The following is a 24,993-nucleotide window of genomic DNA, read 5'->3' as shown; positions in this document are numbered from 1 at the left end:
GCTTCTAAAGGGTAGAGATCCAGGTTATTCTCCATGCAATTGCCATGCAATTATGATGAAGAACATACATGTTTTTAAACAAGGCAGAGAGATTTTTGTGATTGGATCTATATGCAATGATTTTAGAAGAGCTTTATTTTTTACTTTCATGCAGTTTCACCTAACATAAATGTCTTAAATCTGTTTTTAAAGATTTGCATAAATATATTTTTGTTCCAGAATACTAGAGATTTCTTCAGCTTAGTTTATTCTTCACTTTTCAATGGATTTACCTCCCCGTTGTCAGATTTTATCAGGGCATTTTGTTTACATTTTGATCAGTCGCAAACTTTCGATGCTAAGTATTTCATACTTTGGGCAAGTTTTGCGTGAAAAAGTATCTCCAAAATTAAAATAAATTCGTTTGTGCCCACTGTGCTACTTAACTGGAATACGAGTTGAGCTCGTTGAAGACCATCAAAAGGTTAAGGCAAGAGCGACTTCGTTACAACTTAAGCTTTAAAGATTTATATTCAGTTTTCTGGTTTTATTCTTTGAAACAAGATCATTCATTTTTTTAACAGTGGCTTTTCCCTGGAATCAAACTTTGATCTATTTTTGGAGCATAAGTCAACTAAAGTCTTACGTAGCTACTAACAACTTTGTCATTTGTAATATAAAGAATTATAAATTTAAGATTTTTCATCAGCCAGTCGATGGAGTTTGTACAGATTAATAATTAAATATTAGAACTCCATTTTTGAGGGTGCACATGCGCTAGGAAATCTGCATATTTTATCTTTCAGTTTCTCTTTTCTTGCAATATACTTGTATAGGGTGTTTTACAGAAGCCGAAAAGAAAATTACATATACATAACTTAACAGAAGTATGCGCAAATTATTAAATAAAGAATGCTGTATAGTAATACAGAAGTTCTTGCTTTAATATTGCATTTGAAAGTAGAAAGTTGCAGTAACTGTTAATTAGCTTGAAGAGATACTGCATATAAAATGTAACGTTCTTTCATTACCGCATCTCATATGTAATTACTTTCAGCTATTAGTCCTAGGCTATTTTGTTTGAGAAAACGAAAACAATTTCAGTTAACAACATATAGAGAACAAAAATTAAGATTTAAATAAAATCACTACAGAAAATTTTGTGTGAACCATCCTAGAATATTACTATGAAAGTAAGTAAAGTAACCCACGAAACCTTTCCACTTGTATAAAGTAAAATGAGAAATTTTTACTTCCTTGTACAAAGTAAAAAATTCTCATTATAGTTTTAAAAAAATGACGTCACGGAAAACCTCTCTCTTGAATCCACTTAAAATGGATTCAGGAGATTTTTTGTGACGTCTGTACTTATGTATGTATTTCGCATAACTCAAAAACGACTAGCTTCAAAACATTGAAATCTTCTATACGGGAATACTCTAACATGTAGTTGTGCCCCTCCTTTTTTGGTTGAAATCGGTTTCGTCAAAGGTCTATACATTTATACCCACTCAATTACTCAGTTGTTATATTCTTATATGTTAGTAAATTTCGAATTTTTTGCTTTAAAAGTGATCGCATTATGCTATTTGTATATTCCGGTTAAGTATTTTATGATTTTAGTTAATTTGCATAAAATAGCTGTAGAATTATTAACAATTCAAATGTTGTTTAAGTGCTCTTAAGCCTAAAGAAGCCACCATTTGTTTACATTTAAACTCTTGCTTTGTATGGAGGTGTTTTGGGTTTTTATGTATTTTTGCCTTGCCGAGAAGTGAGATCTGAATTTATTGAATGAGAAATATATCTGTAATGAAATTAGGGGAAATACTTTTAAATGAAGTGTAACCAAAGACCAAAAAATATATATAATTTAAAAAGCGTATAAGGAAGTCATGTGTGTCCACGTGAGATTTTTTATATAGAGTGTTAATGTGTTTCACTCATTGTAAATTTAGAAAGGGTTCTATTACGATTACAATATGTTTTATAAAGAACGTACATGATAGGCAACGCATTTGTAGAATGGCTTTTATATAAAATAGTTAATGTGTATGTTAGTTGTTACTTTAAATTTTACAAAATTATTTTTAAGAAGCCCTCAGCGGGGCGGATCATTAGTGCTCGCGGGCCGTAGTTTGAAGACCCCTGTTCTTGCTCATTATATATCGTATATTGTGAAATTTATATCAGAGTTTATTTATTTTTATCTAATAGTAAAAGGAAACGAATCGCTTTGAATCTCCTCAGGTGCAGATACAAGTGATTTAAAATGACTTCCAGCTTTGAAATTTCAGGCATTTCAGTCACATTAAGAGAGTACGTATAGCAGAGAATGAACTTAAAACTGAAATTTATGATGTTGTGATTATATATTTACAAATGAAAAAAATCTTTTGTATATTAAATCAGGATTTATTTTGTAAATATACTTATTATATGTTGGTTGTTTCTTTGTAATAAACAGAGTGTATGTAGCTTTAAAATATTAATACCATCACTTACAGAATGACAGGGAAGAAGAAAATTACCTGCATAATACTCAGCAAAAATACAATAAATTATTGTTTACTTTATCCACTTTCTTTGAATATTTCTAGAAATGAATTATTTTCATGATTTAAATAAATTATTATTTTAAATTACATTCATTTTCTTTCTTTCTTCTTACATTTCTTACAGCATCAAAACAGTTCATTTATTATTATCAATAAAATGACTATTTCCATAGTAATTAATCTTTCCTTCTCTTTCCAGAATTCCAAATAATCCTGTAAAATACTGACTGGAAGAATTCCTAAAACAAAGTTTCTTGTTATACTATGGGAGTTACAGACAAATCAACCTTCGTTATTCATTCACCTTCTATTCCTATGACGCTAAAAGATATGAACATCAGTATGACTGAAATAGGCCAAATCCAAGTTTTACCCACTTTGGATCCTGGGCATGAATCAATACTCGAAATGCATGCCAACAGTGAAGCCAGTGCCCTGTTTTATGTGGTCATAGTCTTGGTCCTTTATGTGCTGGCTCTTGTTGCAGTTTTGACAAAATACCTGAGGACAGAACATTATGAGAATAGGCTGACCCGCTTATATGAAGAATTTGTGAGAAGAGATCGTTACATGAACAGAGTATCCAAGAGGAACACTCTGCCCCCTCCGCCTATTCCTGTGAATACTAAAATCAAGAAGAATAAACAGTCCCTTGTTGTTAGAATGGTAGAGCCTGAATGCAATGTTTAAGTGTCTGACAACCACTTGCTTACGTTCATCTGAATTTTGAAAACACACGAATGAACAGTTAAAGGTCTCTAATGCTGAAGGTTAAGAACTGAAGAGCTATTATTTGATACTATAGAAAAACGCTTATCCCAAGGACATTTACCAACATTGATAAAGCGGTGTAAATATAAGAGCTTGGGATGAGAACGAAGAAGAAAAAGAGATTTTAACTTCATTAGATATCTAGGTTGGACTCTGCCAAAGAAAATGTTGCGGCTTTGGAAAAAATTAATTCGATTGCAGTTAATTGCGTAATGAGTTATATTAATGTTCGCATTAATCTTCTTCTCATCTTTTCTGGGATCGACTTCTAAACGATCTTTTTTTTCAACTGTGTTTGTAACCAGAACATATTCCATGCATATTCATATCTTACCTCGATTTGACTCATTTTGTGTCGTTTACTGTGCTTCCGTATATTAATATGTAACTGAGATTTTGAATGTATTAACAAGGGAGAGTCATTCCGGCGCCATAAATGAAATGAATTTATGAGTCATTCCTGCACTAAAAATGCTGAAAACAGCATCAAAACAGTTTGGTGAGGTTTAAACATTGACGATTTATTATTTTTCGCCAAAAATTTGGTTACTAAGCTGTACATAAAATGAAGAGGTTCTAAAATTGAAGAAATATGAACCAAATTAAAATATTGTCATTATTAATTTTATTCTGTTATGCTTGCCATTGAGAAATTAAGCATCTGAATAATTTTCACAAATAGACAACATTTGAAGTAAAGAATTACACGCAGAACTTTATAAGTAAATGCATGTTTCCTGTTACGTATTTATTGGGTTGGAATCTTTAAATAGCCACTTCGGTAATTTGTGACACTCTGTTATATTATTAGGTGTTATCATGTTCGTTTGAAATGAAAGTATTGTATATGCTAAAATTATAAAAGGATGTTTTCCTCTAAAATTTTCCCTTCCAATAACCAACTCCTTCTTTGGATAGATTAACATTTAAAAAGTAAACGAAGCCATTTTATCTTTAGTCTTTCTCTTTATTTTAGGAAGAATGCTATTAAATTAGTTTTCTTAATCAGAGTTCTTAATTAAGACAATCTGATTGTCTTCTTTGCAGGATATTTTCAACATAACAAACATACATCTCTAAAGCCTTTTTAAATCCCTTATTTTTCTTGAAACCTGCAAAAAATGTAGGTAGTACGTGTTATTTGCTAGGAACTTTTTGATGAGAGTCAATTCAGTTGGTACATTTTCAGAGATTTTTTTCTATTTTGATTAAAATAATCTCAATATAATAATAATTAATAATCTTAAATAAATAATAATCTGCAACTGGAAATATATCTTTCGAAACCTGGAAAAAGGATCTCTTTAAGGTAAAGGTACACGGCGAAAAAAAAAAGAGACAGTTATATATCTCAGGATATATATATTAGATTTATATAAAGCATTGTTCTAACGTAGGTATTTTGACACAAAATCGGATTTTTTAAACATACCAATTGTTTTCCATATTTCGATTCTTCGACTTAATTTATGCTTAGATATTAAATTTTGTAAAATTTAGTGCGAAATTTCTGGAGAAATTCAAAACTTTATATTACACATTTTTTTTTCAGTTTGCGCCAAGAATAATTTACTTGGCGAACCTCTTAATATGTGGCAATTAATTTTCCTTTCCCTTCCATTATGCTGGAACGGAAAAAAAGGCACCTCGCTCCTATCTTTTTACATTGTGCATAACCGCAAAAATGTCACATCGTTTCTACTTCCAAATAACTTTAACAAAGTGTCTAAACCACATTTGATGTTTTATCGCTTTCAACAAACACGCCAAATTTCAAAACGCGCCAATATATAAATTCACGTATATCTTCGGAAATTTTGAATGAAAAGCTATAATTTTTTGCAGGTATGCTTAAAAATATGTCTACTTCAAGATGATTGTAAAAATTTTATAGATTATAATTCAAAACGTTTTTTGAAAAATTTATAAAAATTATTTTAAAATACAAATTTTAAAAATAAATAATAAAAAATAGGCGAATTTTTCTTGGAATGAACCTAAATTTTGTGTTGTGAAAGGAAGAATTAAATAAGTATAATAAAAAAGAGAGATTAATGAATATATACCAAACTCAATTAACACTGAGGAGCTAAAATTTTGAAAGCTAATTTTTAAAAAACTACTCGTGCGATTTTTACAAAACTTGGTAGTTTGACGTAATTTGAGTCGTAGAATCGAAATATGGAAAAACATTGGTATGTCATTTCAGAAAAAGTCCGATTTTGTGTCAAAATACCTATATTAGAACAGTGCTATACATAAATATAATACATATCGTAAGTCGCGCTTTCGAGACATGAAAAACGCAAGATGAATTTTATCAATTGGCCCAGTAGATCGGGAGCTAAAGAACTGTACCCCCCTTTTTTTTCGCAGTGTACATTCAACTTTTAATTATCCAGAAGGTGCCGAAGTAATTGGCTTGCGCATTAAAAAAAAATGTTAAGTTTGGTTTCGGAACAATAGGAAAATTACAATGTGAAAACTTACGCACAAACAAAATTATCTGTGAGAAGGGCAAAACAGAAAAGCAAAATATGTGGAATATTAGCAATGATATAATAATATTTGAAAGTTGTTTTTATCCCCAACAGTACATAGTTCAGTCATACAAAATCCGTGCTATATAAACATTTCCAGATATTAAATTTATTAAACATTATTGAGCTTCACTTAAAAGGGAATTGCTCGATATAAACATAAGTCATGTGTACAGCTATTTAGTTTTTGTTTCACATTGACTGTTATCGAATGTTAAGATTATTGAATACAAAAACAGTGTAAAATGAAGTAAAGATGAACTTAGACAGACACAGGAAAAAATAGAATGAAAAATAATGTGAGCGAGAAATGCTCAAGAGAGAAACAGAGACCTAAATACTGATTTATTTTCGTAATTAGTTATTTCGGAAACTTATGCTTGAAAAAAATTAGTAATTTTATATTTATGTTTTTAAATAGGAGTTATTCCTTTTTCCTATGTTTAACTGCCGTTGGATTATCCATGTTTTATTTAGTTAACCACGAACAGTGACTAGTTAATCGAGATTTGATTATACTTTTGAATCTTGAAACCATTCCAACTGCTTAGCAAAAAAGAGACAATGCCGCTAAAGTTTTGCAGGTTACTTACTTTGATGATGTTTTCTCGTACGTATCTGCTACCCGTTTTAATGTGAATATGAAACTATCAGCAAGATTACGGTGTAAGAGGATTTAACAAGTCATATGTATTTAAATGAACTTGAATTGCTTAATTTTTATAAATAATTATGGTTTTAATGTGTGTTGTATTAATAATGTGAATACATGGTGTAATAACGTACATAAATGGTGTAATAATTGAATAAATGATGTATTAATGTGGAAAAATGTAACTATCTACTCAGTTCTATATACAAGAACATAATGGAAAGGTAAAATGTGATAAGAACAAGCAGATCATGTTAACGGGATTAGTTAGAGAAATTTTTATTTACAAAGTATTAAACGCTATCGTCTAATCAAATAACATTTCTTTGTTTAATGACAAGCTTGATGGCTTTTAATGCTCGCACAAATGTGTGTATTTATTACTGATTATATATTGTAAATTTTATGCCTCACGTAATTAAACAATGATGTACAATTTCAGAATTAGTTACGTTTAAGAAACTTACGTTGTGCTTTTATATAATCTAAAGGTTTAATAACCTTTAGATTATATAAAATATAAAGTCTAATTTTAAATAATGTTTAAATCATTAAAATTCTTCCAGAACATGCATAAATTTGATACATCTAACGTATCATGTTTGAATATATCTACGTTTTTTATTTACCTAGATATAAGTGGTACTTAATACAGTGTTGTTATCTGATAGAAAATAATCCTGTTGTTACTAGACACATGTTAAAACCATGTGTTCCGTATTTGTAACTTTTAAATAATTTCAGAATTTTTCTACTTGGTAGAATTTAATGTAGCTTTTGGAAATGTATATATTTTGGATACTAAAAATCATTCAGTATAGATTCATTCTTCCGTTTACAGAAATGTTGTTTGCATCGAATCTATCTAAGCTTGAAAAGCTTTGAAATTAATCCACTAAATGATTTTAAGAAAGTTAGTGTTTCACTTATAACGTCTTATAACTCGGTAAATCATAAACTGAGCTCGACGTTAGAAGACTGTTTAGTGAATAGTCATTAAATCTTAAAGTACTAAGTCTATCATTAAGTCTTATAATGTCTTAAAGTACTAAGAGTGTCATTAAGTCTTAAAGTACTAGAGTCAGGAGAAGCAGTGGCGTAGCTAGGGTGGGGCAAGGGGGGACATCTGTCCCCAGACGCAGCATCGAGAGGGCGCTAAACTGTAATTAAGAAATTTTAGAAGGAAATGTTTTCCATTTTTGGTACACAGAAGAGGGCGCAAAATCTTCAGTTGTCACCGGGCGCTGAAAACCCTAGCTACGCTTCTGAGGAGAATGGTGTAAGGAACTCTTTATTAAATCAAATAAAATTCATAGATTGCACCAGCTCATGCTTTCAAAAGCCAACACATTTGGCTTAACTCAAAAGGTAATGAATAACTTAAAAGTCATGAAGTTAAGTTAGCCTAACGGCTTCACAGATTCACAATCACGCAAGCTGGCTTTGACTTGAAAAGTCGGCGTAAACAAGCCTGAAGTCAAGAATAGTTCAATGCGACAGACATCTAATCGCTAGAGAATAGAAAGTTAGCAATGTGGCCTTCAGGCAGGCAGAACACGGTCTGATTTCACCTTTCAAAACTTTACTAACTTTTTTCTATACCATTTGAGTACACACGCGCTAGTCGATTTGCGCTAGTCGACTCTGACAAGAAAGTGTGGGTTTTGAAAGCAAAAGCTATAGGAAAGCTGTTTCAACATAAAATAACTGTTAAGTAAATTAAATAAATCCCCATACACTATTATTTCAGTTCTATTTGTCTCTTATTGAATTTATGAAACGCTAAATAAAAATTAATTTCTTTAAAACATGAAAAGAATGAATCAGACAAAAAAATTTTGTAAAATATGCTTTGTTTATAAAATTTTGATATTTCGTATACGCCAGTTAAAGTTTTGTATTGATTATTATGTAGTTAATTTTACCTGTATATCGCAAACGTTGTTTGTATCGCCTGCTAAACGTATTTGTATAAAGTGTATTTGTTATATGTGTATGTAAAACCTTTTGATGGAATGTTTACCATTAAGTACTCATTGAGACGTATTAAAAAAACAAATAAAAATGCTTTTGTTTTGTTCATTACTAGTACATGACAAGAATTTGATATGATTTTTCAACTGCAGATATCAAATTAATGTACACACCTCTCCTGTTTATCTAATCAGTATCTGCTCAGTAATAAGTGTAACTGCATTTGATTTAGTAAATGATGTAATGTTCTAATGGAAGGCCATTCTTTGCGATTTACTTTCAGAAGTATTTTTGAAAATCTGCAGCAATTTATACTGTAGATTCTCATCTCACATAATATGCTAAGAGAGTATAAATAAATAAGAAAGTATAGTAAGAAATTATTTTTGACAAATATTCTGATCAGCTTACTTATACGATAATTCATTTATCCATTACAAAGTAGTTTATTTTATTTTCCATGTGACTTGACTTTCAATTTGACTTCATTAGAGATAGTTGACAGATTAAAATATTTTTTGTGATAAATAGCGGAATTCAAATTTATATTTAAATCAATTTTATTAATATCGTCTGATGACTGAAAATTAAAACGTTTTCTTAAACTTTTACATAAAATTTTAGATAGAATTAAAACAATGATTGACCGTGCTTTTTGTTATTTATGCCAGATTTTAGACATTCTGCAAAACTGATCAAATTGACCTTCCATTCATTCTTGAAGGTTAGAGAGATAAAATATTTGTATGTAAAAGGTTCATCTGATCATCAGTTTGATACACTAAAGACTTTGCATACAAAAAAAGTTGAATATTCGAAGCGCATGATATGAGATATAACTTAGTAAACATTGTGTTTTCCTTTCACAGAAAAATTAAGAGACATCTGATAAATCTTAACATGTCTTAATTTTTTTTTTTTGTTTGCATGTGCATATAAGAGCGTTCTATTCTTCAGGAAGACATTTTAAGAAAAAGAATTTGATCTTGCATTCTTATGACCAATTCAGTATTTACGTACTGGCTCCAAATATTGTTTCAGACTTATCCCGAAACTCCCCAAGTAGTTCAAACGGCAGGAAGAAACGCCAATGTAAAATTTAAAATTAGGTTTAAAAAAAAGAACTTTTAATTTGGGGGAGACTTTGAATAACTGGATTGACTTCGAGAGTGATCAGACACAGTTTCCACTTCTGGGAGGAGTAAATAAATTTTGCTACAGTACGAATTTAAGAAATGTTTTTATTTCTGAAGAAGATATGTAGACCTGTGTTTTCTTGCTCTTGAAATCGGTAGAGTTTTATTCAAAATCTGCTTATATTAAGGTTGCTATTTTATTTAATTTTACATAAAAAGTGTTACTCTTTGAAATTTAGTTATGATTTGTACGATGTTAAATTCCTCTTCCCGAATGAAGTAAATCGGATACTGTGCATTATTAAAACTACATCTGCTATAGTATATTGCATTAAATATTTTAATTCTATTATTCATTATTTCGAATGTAAAGGTTTATGAAATTATGCATTATAGTGTAGAAACATTAGGTTTTTTTTTTTTTTTTTTTTTTTTTTTTTTTTTTTTTTTTTTGGAACCTAGAGAGTTGAAAAATGAGCAAAGCCTTCTCTGGGAATCGAACCACGGACCTCTGGAATACGCGCCCAATGTGCAGACCACTACACCACGAAGGCACGCTAAAATAGCGGGAGAAATGCCTTATATACTCCCCCTTTTTTAGGGAACTGGGAACTTTTAGGGGACATTTTAGGGACCTTTTTTAGGGCGGCTGGGATTTTTAGGGGACCCAATCGCCAAATCCTGGGTGTTTAGAATCATCATCCACCACTCTTTTAGTTCGGGCGCCATTATAGAGACATTAGGTTGTTTTTTGGAAGGTAAAGAGATGAAAAATGAGCAACACCTTCGCCGGAAATCGAACCACGGGCCTCTGGAATAGGAATGCGTCCAGCGTGCAGGCCACTACAACACGAAGGCACGCTATAAAGGCTGGAGAAATACCTTATAACAGTACTTTTTAGATGATACTTTAATTTAAAAGATAATGCAAAATACAGACCTGTGAAATGCAAAATATTTAACATTAAGAACTCGCCTCATTTCTAGTTTTCTAATAGTTTCATGCCTTATTCTGAATTAAAAATGTTATACAATACTGTAACATTTCTTCTATTTTGATTTCGTTATATTAGTGTCAATATTTTAATTCTGAAACGCAGTAAAGGTGATTGGGCAAGATAAGGTGTCTTACATAGGGCATTTAGTGAGTTTCAAATATGATTTTATAGATCAAAAATAGTTTGAAATATCATTTGGCATTGCATCACTCTTTTTCATATGCTTATTCTCTAAAATTTTTTATTCGCATTAATTTTTCCTACGCAAGAATCTCTTTTTTATTGAGGTTTTGACAGAGAATGATACTATTCAGTATCTAACAACGCAAGAAAACGTGTGCAATGATCTTTTTCCTCTTAGCGGCAGAAAGGAGAAGGCAATAAAGAGAAAGTTAAGGAAGCCATTGAGTATTATTTTGAGCAGAGGTACACGGAATCATTTTCTCATCAGAAATCGAAGAGCTGACTAAGAAATACGTTAAGTGTAATCACGTTCATGGACTGAATAGGAGGGTATAATGGCACGTTTTTTGCAAAACTAAAAAGGGAAAAATTCTTCACGTCCTATGTGAGGCTTAAAATTTGTTTAATTTTCCATGCAGTAATGTTGAATATTTGTAATACGGGCAATTCCGTTAATTACTGAAATTGAGCTTCATACTCATTTTCTTTGTTTGATATTTTAATAAAATTCAGTAAAGCAAAAATATAGATTTTTCTATTGCTTTGCTTCTCAGTCTCTTTTTGTTCTTACTTGTATTTGTTTTTTTTTTTGGGGGGGAGATTTTTTAGGGTATTCATTTCTTTTTTTTGGGGGGAAGGAGGTAATTTTTTTTGTATGGTTTTTTTTTTTTTTTTTTAAGCTTTCTGTCACTCAGGAAATGAATTATTTAAGAAGACTTTTATCTATTCATAACGTTTTCGCTACTTTTATTACTAACACAATTTTCTTCATCTCTAATTCTACAACCCATATTGAAATCTTGAAAAAAAATCTTGTAATCGCGTTGTAATTATCCATTGTCCAGTTATGTATCAAATTCCCGGTAATTTTCATAAAATCAGTTTGCAATTTATTTATTCAATTCGTATTTCAATCCTTCAGGAATTAACTGAAATGCTAGTTACAGAATTATTTTCTTTTTGAAAACAATTCATGAAGTGCTTATAACCATTCATGTGTAATAATACGTGCACATAATATAAATACATGTATCCATACATTTTTATGTTTCTAAATAAAAAAAAATCATAAATTCATAAAATACCAGTAACTTAACTGATAAAACTGTATTTTGACAGAAATATAAAAATATTTAATCAATGATGAAAATTTGGCCCACCAGCAGCCGAGCGGTAAAAGCGTTGAACACTGATAGTTCGGTCCGGTGTTCAAGTCCCGGCGAACGGGCTTGCTGCATGGGCGTTTTCGTGGTTATCCGCATGTGTAACGTGAATACGAGTCAGTTTCCCTCTCCACGGGTCATCCACTCACTCCACGGGGCATCCCTCCCTTTCCGTGTAGTGCCTAAGGGTAATAAGGGCCATGTAATAAGTAAAAGAAAAAAATTGAGGAAAATTTTAAATCATATTCCACTGGCGAAGCAACATAAAAGGAAAAAAGATTAAAAGAAGGGAATAAATCACTGCATAAAAGTAAATAAGTTAAAAAGTAACATAAAAAAAGGAGGATCATCAATGGAAAGAAGCTTTTACATTTTCTGTGGTATTTTCATCAGCGGGTTTATGCAAAAGAAATTTAAAAAATCATAATCTGTTTTCGAGTAAACCAATGAAAAATTTAGTAAAGCAAAATTTCCCAGTGATATCATAAATAATAAATTTTTGTGAGTAAATTGCTTATAAGAATTCCAATCCCGACAGGCTATAAGTGTAATAAAACAGCATTGCCCAACCGTTTTAGGACTGATAAGTAAACAAAAGATAAATTTGAGAAAGAGCTAAATTATGGAAATGTGCATAAAATACAAACCAAGCCTTATAAAAAAAGTAAATGGCCAGTAATGACCACTGCATGTGGCCGAGGTCTTCTGATATACACAAATGCAGTAATAGTAAAATAATATTAACTCATAATAAACTCATAATTGTAAAATAAAACTATATTATTAATAAATAATACTGTTATTAATCTCATTCAGCCATAATTTAGTTTGACGTGATGAAAAATATGTTTGAAAGCAATTTATCCTTTTCATGCTCTAGGAAACATTTTCCTTCTTACGAAATTAAATATCAAAAGACTTTTTAAGCTATTCTTTTGTGCGGTGCAAAAACATAAAATGTTCACATTAACGGTATAAAAGGAGATAGAAGGCTTGATAAATGAAGCTTTAAGAGGCTTATTATAAGGAATATTCTGTAGAGAGAATGCATTTTTATTGCTGGAAGAGGAAAAATTCCATTCATATAAAATTCTTTAATATAATTAAATACTTAATTCAATTCTATCTCTTATATCATCATTTCCTGAAATTACAGTCTGTAACTAAATTTGTCTAATGGGAGTGTCTGAATGGTAAAAAAAGATAATTTTTCTAAGACTGTTCTTTAATCTTACTAGAAGGCAATCCGTACATTTTTAACAGCATGCAAAAGAGATAAGAAATGTTTCGGTGTTAGGAGGACTACTCAAAGCAGAAATAATATAATTTGCAAAATGATCTGCATCTGGCAATACTCTGAGTTCAGTGTAATCATCCAGTATTTGGATGGTTAAATTTAAGAAAGAATGCATTATTTCTTTCATTCTTGAATATTAATTCAAGACTCGTTTCCAACGAATGATTGGGCTGTTTCAATTTTGTTTCGCGGTTTTTACCATTTGAAAATTAAATATGAGTTGGTTTTCCGTATAAATCCTATATGAAAGTACCATTCTTATTAAGCAGATAATCCCTTATTCTTTTCCATAAGTAAGTAATGTAACCTAAAACATTTTAAACTGCAATAAGTATGGAAACCAAAAGAAACCGCAAAATACTACGAAAAAAGGAAATCCAACTTCATCATCCAAAAAGTAAATAAACAGTCTAAATCATGGTAAAGGAGTAATTCTAAATATTTTCACTATGTACACTGCGAAAAAAAATTAATGGGACAGTTCTATATTGTTACGAAATGTTAAGGCGTTGTGAGATGGCTTCCCCGCAGAGCAGTTTTAGGGTTGCCATATTTGGCGAGAAATCGCTAATTTGGCGATAAAATTAGCGATATACCATGGACTGATGGAGAACCTTCTGGAACGAATGCTTACCGGTTTAGCCCAGAATGTTCTCGAACACAAGCCGAAAGCTATATAAACCCTACGGGTCCGCAGTCAGTCAGTATTATCGAGAGTGTGCGTCTCTCATCGAGTGAGTGTGTCTCGTCTAGCGAGTCAATCCCTGCCGAGGCGATCGCGTTGACAGCCGGCCAGCGAGTGCCGAGTGGGTCGTCGAGTGCACTGAAAGAGTCTCGTAGAGTATCGCGGTTAGTGCATCGTCGAGAGAGCGTGTTGAGCTCCGGAAACGACTGAACCGAGAGTCAGGAGCTGTGCTATGTGTGTCGTCGAATGCATCGCGAGTTGTAGCGTGGAGAGTCTCGAGAGTACTTGGAGTTCCGAGAACGACCAAGCAGAGTCGGGAGCTGTACTCCGGAAAGCAGAGTCGGGTGCTTTTCAGGAAGCTGTCTCCACCGTGATAGCCTAATAACCTGAAGGCTGTGTCGCTGGTTGTTCCAGTATGTTTATAGTAGGTGTTCGACTACTGCAAAAAGTGACTTTGGAGCTGTCCTGACAATATGGTCTAAATAAAGTGTGTTTCGATACTTCATCAAGTGTCGTCGTTATTCACTCCAAATCTACAAACCCCATACGAACGTGAAGGAAGAAAATAACGCAACAACTGGTGTCAACAGAAGAAAGAAAAACGCAACAATATCTTCCGTTCTACTGGGACCGATGGACGAAATTCAAATTGCGTTGCTCATGTCTCGAAAGCGCCACTTAGGATATATATTAGATTTAAATATAGCACTGTTCTAATTTAGGTATTTTTACGCAAATATGACTTTTTCTGAAATGACATGCCGATTGCTTTCCATATTTCGATTCTACGACTCTGATTGTGCCTAAATATTAAATGTAAATTTTGGTGCAAATTTTATGGAGAAATTTAAAAATTTATCTTGGCGGATTTTTTTCAGTTTGCGGCAAGAATAATTCACTTGGCGAACTTCTTAATTTAAATCTACCTATTTTACTTTCCTTTTTTATTGTAAACGAAAGGAAAAAAGTCATCGTTCATTATTTCAAATAATTTTAACAAAGTGCGTAAACCACATTTGGCTTTATTATCGCTTATAACAAATATGCCAAATTTCAAAACGCATTAATATTTACATTCACGTATATACTAGAAAATTTTGAATAAGAACTGTAATTGTTTGCAGGTAAACTTAGAAGTGCATCTACTTTAAGATGATGGTAAAAATTTTATAGGTTATAAGTCAAAATGTTTTTCGAAAAATTCATGAAAATTCTTTAAAAATACAATTTTTAAAAATAAATCATAAAAAACGGGAGAATATTATTTGGAATAAATCTAAATTTCAAATTCTGGAAGAAAAAAATCAAGTAAATTAAAAAAAGGAGATATTAATAAATATATATCGAATTCAATTAACATTGAGGAGCTAAAACTTTGAGAGCTAATTTTTTAAAAACTGCTCGTACAATTTTTACAGAACTTGGCAGTTTGGCGGAATTTGAATAGTAGAATTGAAATTGGAAAAAATTGGGCATGTGATTTCAAAAAAAAGTTCGACTTTGTGTCAAAATACCTATATAGAACAATGTTATATATAAATCTAATACATATACTAAGTCGCGCTTTCGAGACATGAAAAAAGTTGAATTTCTTCATTCGGCCCAGTGGAACGGGAAAACGGAAGAACTGTCCCCCCCACTTTTTTTTTTTTTTTTCTTTTTTTTTCGCAGTGCACATTCAATATTTACTTTAAAAATTTAACAGCATTCATAAAGAAGAGGATACCAGTTTGCATCCGTAAAATGCGTAAACGTTTATAGAGTTTGCCTTGCTTTGGAGCATAAATAAATTCCAAACTACAAACAGATATAAAGAGAATTATCACTGTCAACCCTTTTATTGAAACAGAACTTTGAACATAAACGCACTCTTTGTGGTAACGTAACTAAAGTGCAATAAAAAAATTAAATTCAAATTAAAACGTAGACTAGTAGTCAAAGACAGCACAATTTAATTTAAATCCAAGCTGGCTCACAAACTCTGATCTGCGCAACAAATTTTTATGTCGGCAACAATAACGCCAAAGCCGAAGAATTACAACTTATCAGAGCTTGCAGAACTATAATAACGTGGCCATCAACGTATATTATCTCGTTGGCAAAAACACGCTTTGTCTTACAACCCCAAAACATCAGCTTAAGTACTCTTTTTTCTCATTTATATTCTGGTGAAGAAACATAAAGGAAAATTTATAGAAAAGGCTAAAATTATAAATAACTGTTAGTTTCAATAATAAATATGACAAGTCTTACAAAAACAATGTTTTTCTATAAAATTAGTGTCTAAAGTGTTATTTTTCGGCAAATGGAGTTTCAAATTTGGTGTGCTTTTTTCTTCGAAGAATTATGCAATCCGCATTTCACAATCCAAGCAGTGCGCTTAGAATTATTGCACTGTAAATTTTAAATTCTTTCGGCTTTAAATTTTGATCACTTTTCAAAGATGATTACAGGTTATCTTGTATTGCATTCACAAACTGTAATAAATTCTCATGATTTTGAAATAAAACTGCTTTTTGTAGCCCGAATCTACGACTGATTCAGAATTAACCTTAATTTTTATTTCTATTTCTATATATATTTTTATTTTTACATGTTTCATTTTCTTCGCCTCGTACCAGAACATAGTGAACTGAATAAATTAGAGAAAAATAATACCGTGCGGACGTTTTAATCATTTTTGATGCATTTTCTTGAAACTGCCATCTTTCAAATTGACAAGAAGAATAAAGTAAAACGTTTTTGGTAGTTTCCTGCGATGTTCAGAAAAAAAAAAAGGAGATCTATGGTTTTGGGTATGAATATCTTTACCAGGAACGCTTTAAGAAAATATTCTTAAATACATAAATAATTATTTTAAAATAGGATTTACTAGCTATTTATGAGCTGACTTTAAAACGAATACTATATATTTTCATTTTTAATTGAAGCTGTGGTATAAGCCTTAAATGCATATAGTTGCTATTTGGCAACATTCTCATATTTAGTCATGTAAGTCAAGCATAAATTTTAGCTTACTGCATAATGTAACCATTGGATACATACTGTTTACGTTAGCCATTTGGCAACTCAGTCCACAAATCCTACCAATGAAGAATCATCATCCACCACCTTTTAGTTCGGACACAACATCAAAGTCATTAGGTTATTTTGATGCTGGAAATGTAAAAAATGAGCAAAGCCCTCGCCGTGACTCAAACCTGGGGCTCTCGAATACGCGCCGAGAGTGCTACCTTTATACCAAGAAAGCATGCAGAAAGGAGGAAGAAAATACCTTGCACCATTAGTTGCATTAAACTGAGGACTGCAACTTTTCCTATGAAGTGTTCTTAGGTTACATACACTTTTGAATCATATTACATTAAAATATTTGACTAATACTGCTAAATTGTGTATGTTATTAATTAACAATTTGTGTAATTAAAATTCGTAACAATTTTTGATTAAAATTATTTATTCATACTTTTAAATTTAAAATACATGCAATTAAAGTTCGGCAAATATTTTGGCTTATTGTAGTTTTAAATAAATAATTACACAAAAGAAGGAAAAGAACATGCTTCTGTGATTTAATTTTTGTTTAATTCAGAACTAATGTTTCTCTTCGAAGCTTAGATACCAGATTTGTTATTTTCATTAATTTCAGAGATTTTGTGTTAAATGCCAAGATTAAATACAAATTCATTTTAAATATCTATAATATAAGATATAACGAATTTTTCAAAAACAATACAACGAGAGTTTTTAATATTTGTATCTAAAGGCTATATGCAAAAATATTCACACCTTTTAGACACAAGTTCTGTTTAAAGACTTTTTGGAATTAATAAATTACTTGAATATATTTCAGTAATGCAGTAACAAAGAATAATTTCAATGCTTTCACTGAACCTTGAATGCCCAAAATGTGCATGTTCAACTGACATTTTTCAAGCAAACAGAAATAAAGATCCCTTAATGACGGATTTGTCGATACAAAAAGATATATTTATTTTTTTCAAAACTGCAAAACACTGAGGAGAATACAAAGTACGAATTAACGAAAAGAATATATTTTATCGACCAACTGCATTTCTACAAATTTTTATTTAATTTCCTAGCTTAAATGTATATTCGATACTTTTCTAATACTACGCAGAAAACCCAAATGAATTTCGTTCCTCAAGTACGCAACGAACCAATTGGATTATAAATTATTCATCAGCTTGTCCCATTCACGAAATTCACAAAGTTTATCGTATTTCTTTTGATGTCTGTCTGGAAAATAATATATTCTGAAATCTGGAAACAAGAATAAACTTAGGTGTAATTCAAATATATTCTGGCACACTTGCTATTTAAATGCCAAATGCAATATAGAAAGTATTTTAACGAAAGTGTTATTTATTGAGTATGGAAAAGTCGTTATCCATACAACCCACTAATGTGTTACGCTAATCAGACAGAAAATAAGAATTTGTAACAAAGGACCAGAGAAACAGTTCAGTTTCATCCACACATGCCATTAATGTGTTACGTTAATCAGACAGAACATAAAAACTTGTAACAAAGGATCAGAGAAGCAGTTCAGTTCTTTACTTCCTTGTACGTATATAACCGTATATATACTTGTACGTATATAGTGATATAACCTATATTCCTGACGATATTTCCGACACTGATAGTAGTTCTGACTCTGATTTCAAGTATATTGAAGATAGTTATAGCGAAACTGATGAGAATTTCTCGGATTACTCTGCAGATAGTGATGAATCTGAAAATTCAGTTTCAATTGAAAACGTTCAACAGTGGTGCAAAATTTATATGCAAAATATTACATTATGCAAATATTTTCATTAATATATATGTTTCACCTTTGTATTTTATAAACTAAATCACAATTTCACTAATATTAATTTTCAAAATTTTCCTTTTATATCATTATTCTTCAATTTCAGTATTTTAACATCCGTTTTATATGATCTACTTCCATATTAAAAAAAACTCTTTAAAATATTTTTTTGTACATTTTAACTCCAAAATATATGTAGATTTGAAATATGTAAAAAAAGGATACGCAATTTTTTAATCTATTTGGATAAAAAATGTACGCAGTGAGAGGGTTAAGTGCTGTTAAGCCTATTTGTTAAATAACACCGCGGACATGTTTGTTTACCTTTGACACAGCAGAATAGTAGATTTTCTGCCAATCTAGAGAGACTAAGCTCCACAACAACAAAGATAACGCCTTCCTTTATTATTGCAAATTAAATCATGCTTAATCCTTTCTGGAATTTTTTCGAGGCAATAAGTGTTTGAGATTTACTTCGTAACTTTTAATATAGATATTTTGAGTTTTTATGTATTTTTGCCTTCCCGGGAAGTGAGAACTGACTGAATTGAATGAGAAATACTGAATCGTCTGTGAAAAACAGTTTCTTTTTTGTTTTGTGTGCTTAATTACTTTTACGAATCGTTCTAGATTTATTATAGTATTTGAATAGAATATGTGGCAACGATTAGATAATTCTTCAAATGATATAAATTTTGTACATCCTGAGTTATAATACGAACGAAATGTCATGCTGTTAAATGAACCTAGCGCCAGAGTGTTGCAGCATTTATTCTGTTGTGGTTTATGCGTTATCGACGAAGTAGATTTAATTCAATCCAATACGTTTAAATGAAATGCAAGAAAAAAATGCTTATAATTTAATATTCCGTACAAGGAAGTCATGTGGTGTGCACATCAGATTTTTTTATTGCAATAATTACTCTGCCCAGATATATTTAGTGTATTTTTAATTTCCAAGGATTGTCTTTGTTTTATAGTACAAAGAAAACCTGGGAGAACTGAAACCAGGCTAGCTATAACGGGGTTTGAACGCATTTACACAAATGCCTGACTTATGACACGAAGGGCTTTTGGTCCTTAGCCATCTTCCTTCCCATCATTTCTGCGCTGCTATAAGTCCATGTTCAAATAAATGTGCTTTATTCATGGGCTACAAACTGTGTAATCCCTGAGTACAATGTGAAACAAATGGGTCTTAAAATAATCATTTTCAGTTTGAAAACGAAATGATATCTCAGTTGCAGCACGAGGAGAACCTGGTGAAGAGAAAGTAGCGTGATTACAAATCTTAAGCATTTAGGATCTTTCATAGTGTAATATCATATTTGAGCCTCATTTTGTTCTTTAATCAATTAAATCCTTCATTAAAATAAAAAAAATCTCAACCACTACTTTTGTAGTACATCATTTACTATGCTTCTAATAAGTACAGTAGTTTTAAGTATTTTACAACTTAGGTGTAAAATATGGTTCAAAACTGTACCACGTCCAAATAAGATATAGTTTTAAAATCGTGTTATTGCAATCAGATAATAAAGAAATGTGGTCTCACTTTGAAATTAAAAGGATAAAGGCTAAATTTAATAAAAACTATTCCTGCAATGCACTTAAACTATTTTTACTTCCTCGTACGAAGTAAAAAGGAAGTATTGTTAATTGAAAGAAATTTCGGGTATAATGTTTCAACGGAAGTATCCATTTTGACCGCCATCGAATGCAATTTAACGATGTTTTTACATGACATCTGTACGTAAGGACAGAATAAAGGGCTCTTTTTCCGAAAACGAATTATAAAACTGATTTCAAATGGATTCAGAAGAGATTTTTTTTGTGGCGTCTGTACATACCTACGTGCGTATGTACAGATAAGGTATCTCCCATAACTCATATATGTATCTCCCATAATTCAAAAACGAAAAGTCTCAGAACGTTGAAATTATTATTTTTAATCTCTGGTTTTATTTATACGGTGACTTTAGCTGCTAAAAATAAAGTAATTCTTCATCGACGTTTCTCACACGAAATGTTTACTGACAACTGATCTAAAATTGTAATAAATTTGTAATTGTTGCTGCAATATTTTGTAATTACCGCTTCTTTATTTCTACGGTGAAGAGTCTTTAAACTGTTCAAAGCGCTAAAAGAGTTGTTCGGATGATATTTAGTTCAACTGAATAAGAAGTACAGATTTTCTTCGATCTGGTAGAATTTTTATTCTAAAGTTTTTACAAATTGTGAGAAAATATTTGTATTGCTGTAATTATTTAGCTTTTGATGATGAAATTTATATTAATAGAGATTCATACGTACATAATCGCAATTAGAAAACTGAATATAGAGGTAAAACATATTAATGATTACTCTGCCGCCCAACCGATGTAATGGTTAGCGTCGCTGACTACCGTACCGAAGATCCCGGGTTCGAATCCCGGAGAAGGTATGGATGTTTGTAACTGTAAGGTGGTGGTGCGGCATGGCGGCGAGCCGAAAGTCCTCTTGAGAGTTTGGTGGTAGGAAAAGAGGGGTGAAAGACTCTTGGATACGTCCCTCCGGGGTGCTCTCCATCAAAACTGGAGGCGGAACTGAGCTAAATCACACTCTCACCTGCAAGGTGCTCAAGGCTGTTGCCAAAGACAGGCGCATCTTTTGCGCTCCTTGCCACGAGGAATTCCAGGCAAGCGAACATAAGTAACAATAAAAACAAAAATGATTGCTCTTCCAGTTACTCGAAATATTTACTTTCAATAAATAAAATATATGGAATTTTTTTAATCCTGCCATTTTCACATAAAGTGTCTTGATTTCAAGTGTTGTCTTGTTTTCATGTCTTAGATATTGTTTGGATAATGTGTCACATATAATACATTAAAGTCCAATTATTTTACAAAACTTTTCATTAGAGAATTGTAAAATTGTTTCTGCTTTCAAATTATAAGGTATTTTTCCCGCCTCGTTAGCGAGCCTTCGTGGTGTCGTGGTCAGCACACTGAGCGCGTAATTGAGAGGTCCGCAGTTCGATTCCCGGCGAAGGTGGTTGCTAAATTTTCCTCTCTCGCGCTTCCAAAAAAAAAAAAAAATGCCTAATGTCTCTACAGTGGCTTTCGAACTAAACGAGTGTTGGATGATGACTCTCCTCACCCAGGATTTGGCGATTGGGTTCCCTAAAAACCCCAGTCGCCATTAAAAAGGGGGAGTATATAAGGTATTTCTTCCGCCTTCTTAGCGAGCCTTCGTGGTGTAGTGGTCAGCACATTCAGCGCGTAACTGAGAGGTCCGCAGTTCGATTCCCGGCGGAGGAGGTTGCTAATTTTTCATCTCTCTTGCTTCCAAAAAAAAAAAAAAAAAAAAAAAAAAAAAAATCCTAATGTGTCTACCAAATAAACAAATTTCGTCTAATGACAATTTGATATGTTTTATGCTACTGGGGCAAATATGGGAAACGCTATTTGCCTTTAAAACTTCTGATTAACTGTTAGATATCTTGTGTGTATGTCTAGTATGATCTCGAAAACTCTTGAATCGTGTGGTTACAACCAACTGCAAAACGCTTACATGCAATACATGCTCGATCATTTGAATTCATGATTCAGATGCTAAAAATTTTATAATGTTGGAATGCAACATAAATTAACTTACGGAAGGAAGATGTGCTAACGGGTATTAAAATATATTTATGTATTCTAACGGTCAGATCAGTTTCGGTTAACTAAATCTACTTCGCTAAAACATTAATTCTGAGGCACGGAATAGAACGATGGAGAGCAAGTTCCAATGCTGTTAAAAAGTCTCTAAATTAAACTTTAAAATAAAGGAAGCTAATAAAAAATTCTTTTATGATATTATAACAACAAAGGCTGTCGTGTAAGCGGAAATGGTAATTGTGTTACTTTCAGAAAATATTCATACTAAAAGTTTATAAGCATTTAATCATGAAGATTTCCACGGTGTTTTATCAAAATAATTTCCATTTGAATTGTATATTTTTTAATACTAAACTATAAACCTGGGCGAAATGGAGAAATTTTAATGGGACAAATCTAGGTATGTAAATATTGTGGTTATCCTGCTGTTAAATGTTTGAAAATTGCATTATAAATTTGCTGTTCCCTTGTAGAGTCTTCTAGCATGCTTTAGAATCATACTAGTTAGAAAGACTGAGTAGCGAATTTTTGCTAGCTCTTGGAAGAACAGATGGCTGCAGAAGAAGGTTTTAATAACCTTTTTATTTGAACTTAACAAAAAATGCACTCGCTCGGTGTTCATGATCTACCACCACTTGTGGCTAAATAACAGAAAAATAAGATGTAAAACCATAATATAGCCAGCTTGGCTACACAGCTGGTCTCTTCATTATGTAAGGCTGAAGACAGAAAAGCCAAACATAGAATATCAGTAACAGTATAACATAAAGAGAGTGGCTAAGCACCAAACAAAATCTCACGTACAAAATCTACTTCAAACAGGCGGCATAAATTCGGAACTAACTCTCCACTCGAAGTCTTAGAAACGCTGCTTAAGTACTGATTCCAAACTCCCTTAGATTTGCATACTACGTCATTAAAATTTACATTCTGGCAGAAACTGAAACCAGAAGTGAAAGAGAAGTTCTAAAACTAAAAATAACTGGTTAGAATAAAATAAGGTCTTTACACTCTAAAGTATTGTAATTAGGTAAGATAACTTCAATATCATGAAGCCACGGTTCGTAAACCTGCCTAAATCACAGACATTTAACTGTATAGTGCCTTTATGACAAGTAAGCACTCTCTCGAGCTGAAAGCGTTCATCAGGTGTTGCTGGTAGGCGGAAAGGAATGTACATCCAAAAGAATACACATACAACCTCAGGACTCCAAACACAGTAATTTTCTATCAAAATTGTTGGAGGACATTCAAATAAAATGATTAAATATTATTCCTGATTTCTGGACCACCAGTTGGAAGACAGACATACCCATCAATATTGTTGGTCATACTTTAAGGCAAAAGAGAAAAACATTTTCATAGCATTTTAGGAAATTTTGTTGAAGAATCCATGGAGCAGTAAACACAAACGAAGCCAAGCCTGTTGTATAACTATACTGTGAACGTGCACCTAAATACAGATTACAAATTCAACATACGCTTTACTTGTCCATTCGTCATAAGTAATAACTAAAGCTATAACACACAGTTTAAAAATGCTCATTTTCACAAATAACGTTAAACATTAAGTTGTATATCTTTGAACCAATGACCAAAAGAAAATTTCTCTTAGAGAATAAACCCGGATATGTCCCTTTACTAGTCACGATAAATTTACTTCCTAACCTCGCACAGTAAACCGTAAAAGTTGCAGCTTTCGACAAATAGAGCTGAAGTTAATTATCTCAAGCACAGAGGCGACACTCCATTAGTATAAAATGCAGTTTACTTCATTTTTTACAACTTTTAACTCTCATTTTTTATCAAAAAAAAATATATGAATATACTCCTTAATACATACATGATATTAAAAAATAGCTGCTAATATTCTGTATTTTTGAAACTTCTATGTCTATTCATGTCATTAATTGTAATTGATGAAAAATACGTTACTTTTTTATTATTCATTTTGTACTGCATTTCATTCTGTGTTATACATTCAATTCATATTTTTCATCACCACGTAATGTATGTATTGTCTGTATCAAATATGGGAAAAATGGAAAAAAAAAAAAAAAGAGGAGACGGAAAATAGAGCACCATTATTTTGAAGTTGGGGAAATAAGGTATGTTTAAAAATGCAACTAAGTTGGGAAAGAAACATTTCCTCCTGACAATCATAATTTTGGTAGAATAGATCCTTTGTAGAGTGTACTTCAAGAAACTATTCGAAGAACTAGTCCAGGGGTTGGCAAATACGGCTCCCTCGGTCCAAATCCGGCCTGTAGATTGCATTTAATACAGCTCGCGGGATGATATTGCTTTTTGCATGAAAAATAAATTACGCTTTATTTTGCAACGGCTAATATTTAAGTCGAAATGTTGTGAATAATGACAGCGAGTGGCGCTACCGTAGTATTCCGTCGTTTGTCGTTTTTAAAAGCACTCCCAACAGGAGAATGCTTGTGCATTGTGCGCCGCCCGAACGTTTTGACTGCTTTGCTATAGCGGTGCGCGTCATATCATCTGTCAAGGTACTCTGCGATACTTAATTTATTTGCGATTTTTATTTTATTTTATTCATTTTCTACCATTAACAT

General features: G+C 31.8%; 1 protein-coding gene across 1 annotated transcript in view; it reads left to right on the top strand.

Moving 5' to 3' along the window:
• The window catches only part of LOC146997386 (uncharacterized), a 239,662-nt gene extending 231,095 nt beyond the window's left edge, over nucleotides 1-8,567 (top strand). Inside the window, exon 2 of the mRNA XM_085817530.1 lies at nucleotides 2,737-8,567. Within this exon, the coding sequence (XP_085673656.1) occupies nucleotides 2,802-3,227 (426 nt within the window). The 5' untranslated portion in view covers nucleotides 2,737-2,801 and the 3' untranslated portion in view covers nucleotides 3,228-8,567. The remainder of the gene's footprint in view (nucleotides 1-2,736) is intronic.
• Nucleotides 8,568-24,993: the final 16,426 nt, after the last annotated feature.

Source organism: Stegodyphus dumicola, chromosome 5 (assembly GCF_044657685.1).
Source record: "Stegodyphus dumicola isolate Sdum_Otavi_A_Nest chromosome 5, ASM4465768v1".
In the NCBI taxonomy this organism is placed as follows: Eukaryota; Metazoa; Arthropoda; class Arachnida; order Araneae; family Eresidae; genus Stegodyphus; species Stegodyphus dumicola.
This window is presented reverse-complemented; position numbering and strand designations above follow the sequence as displayed.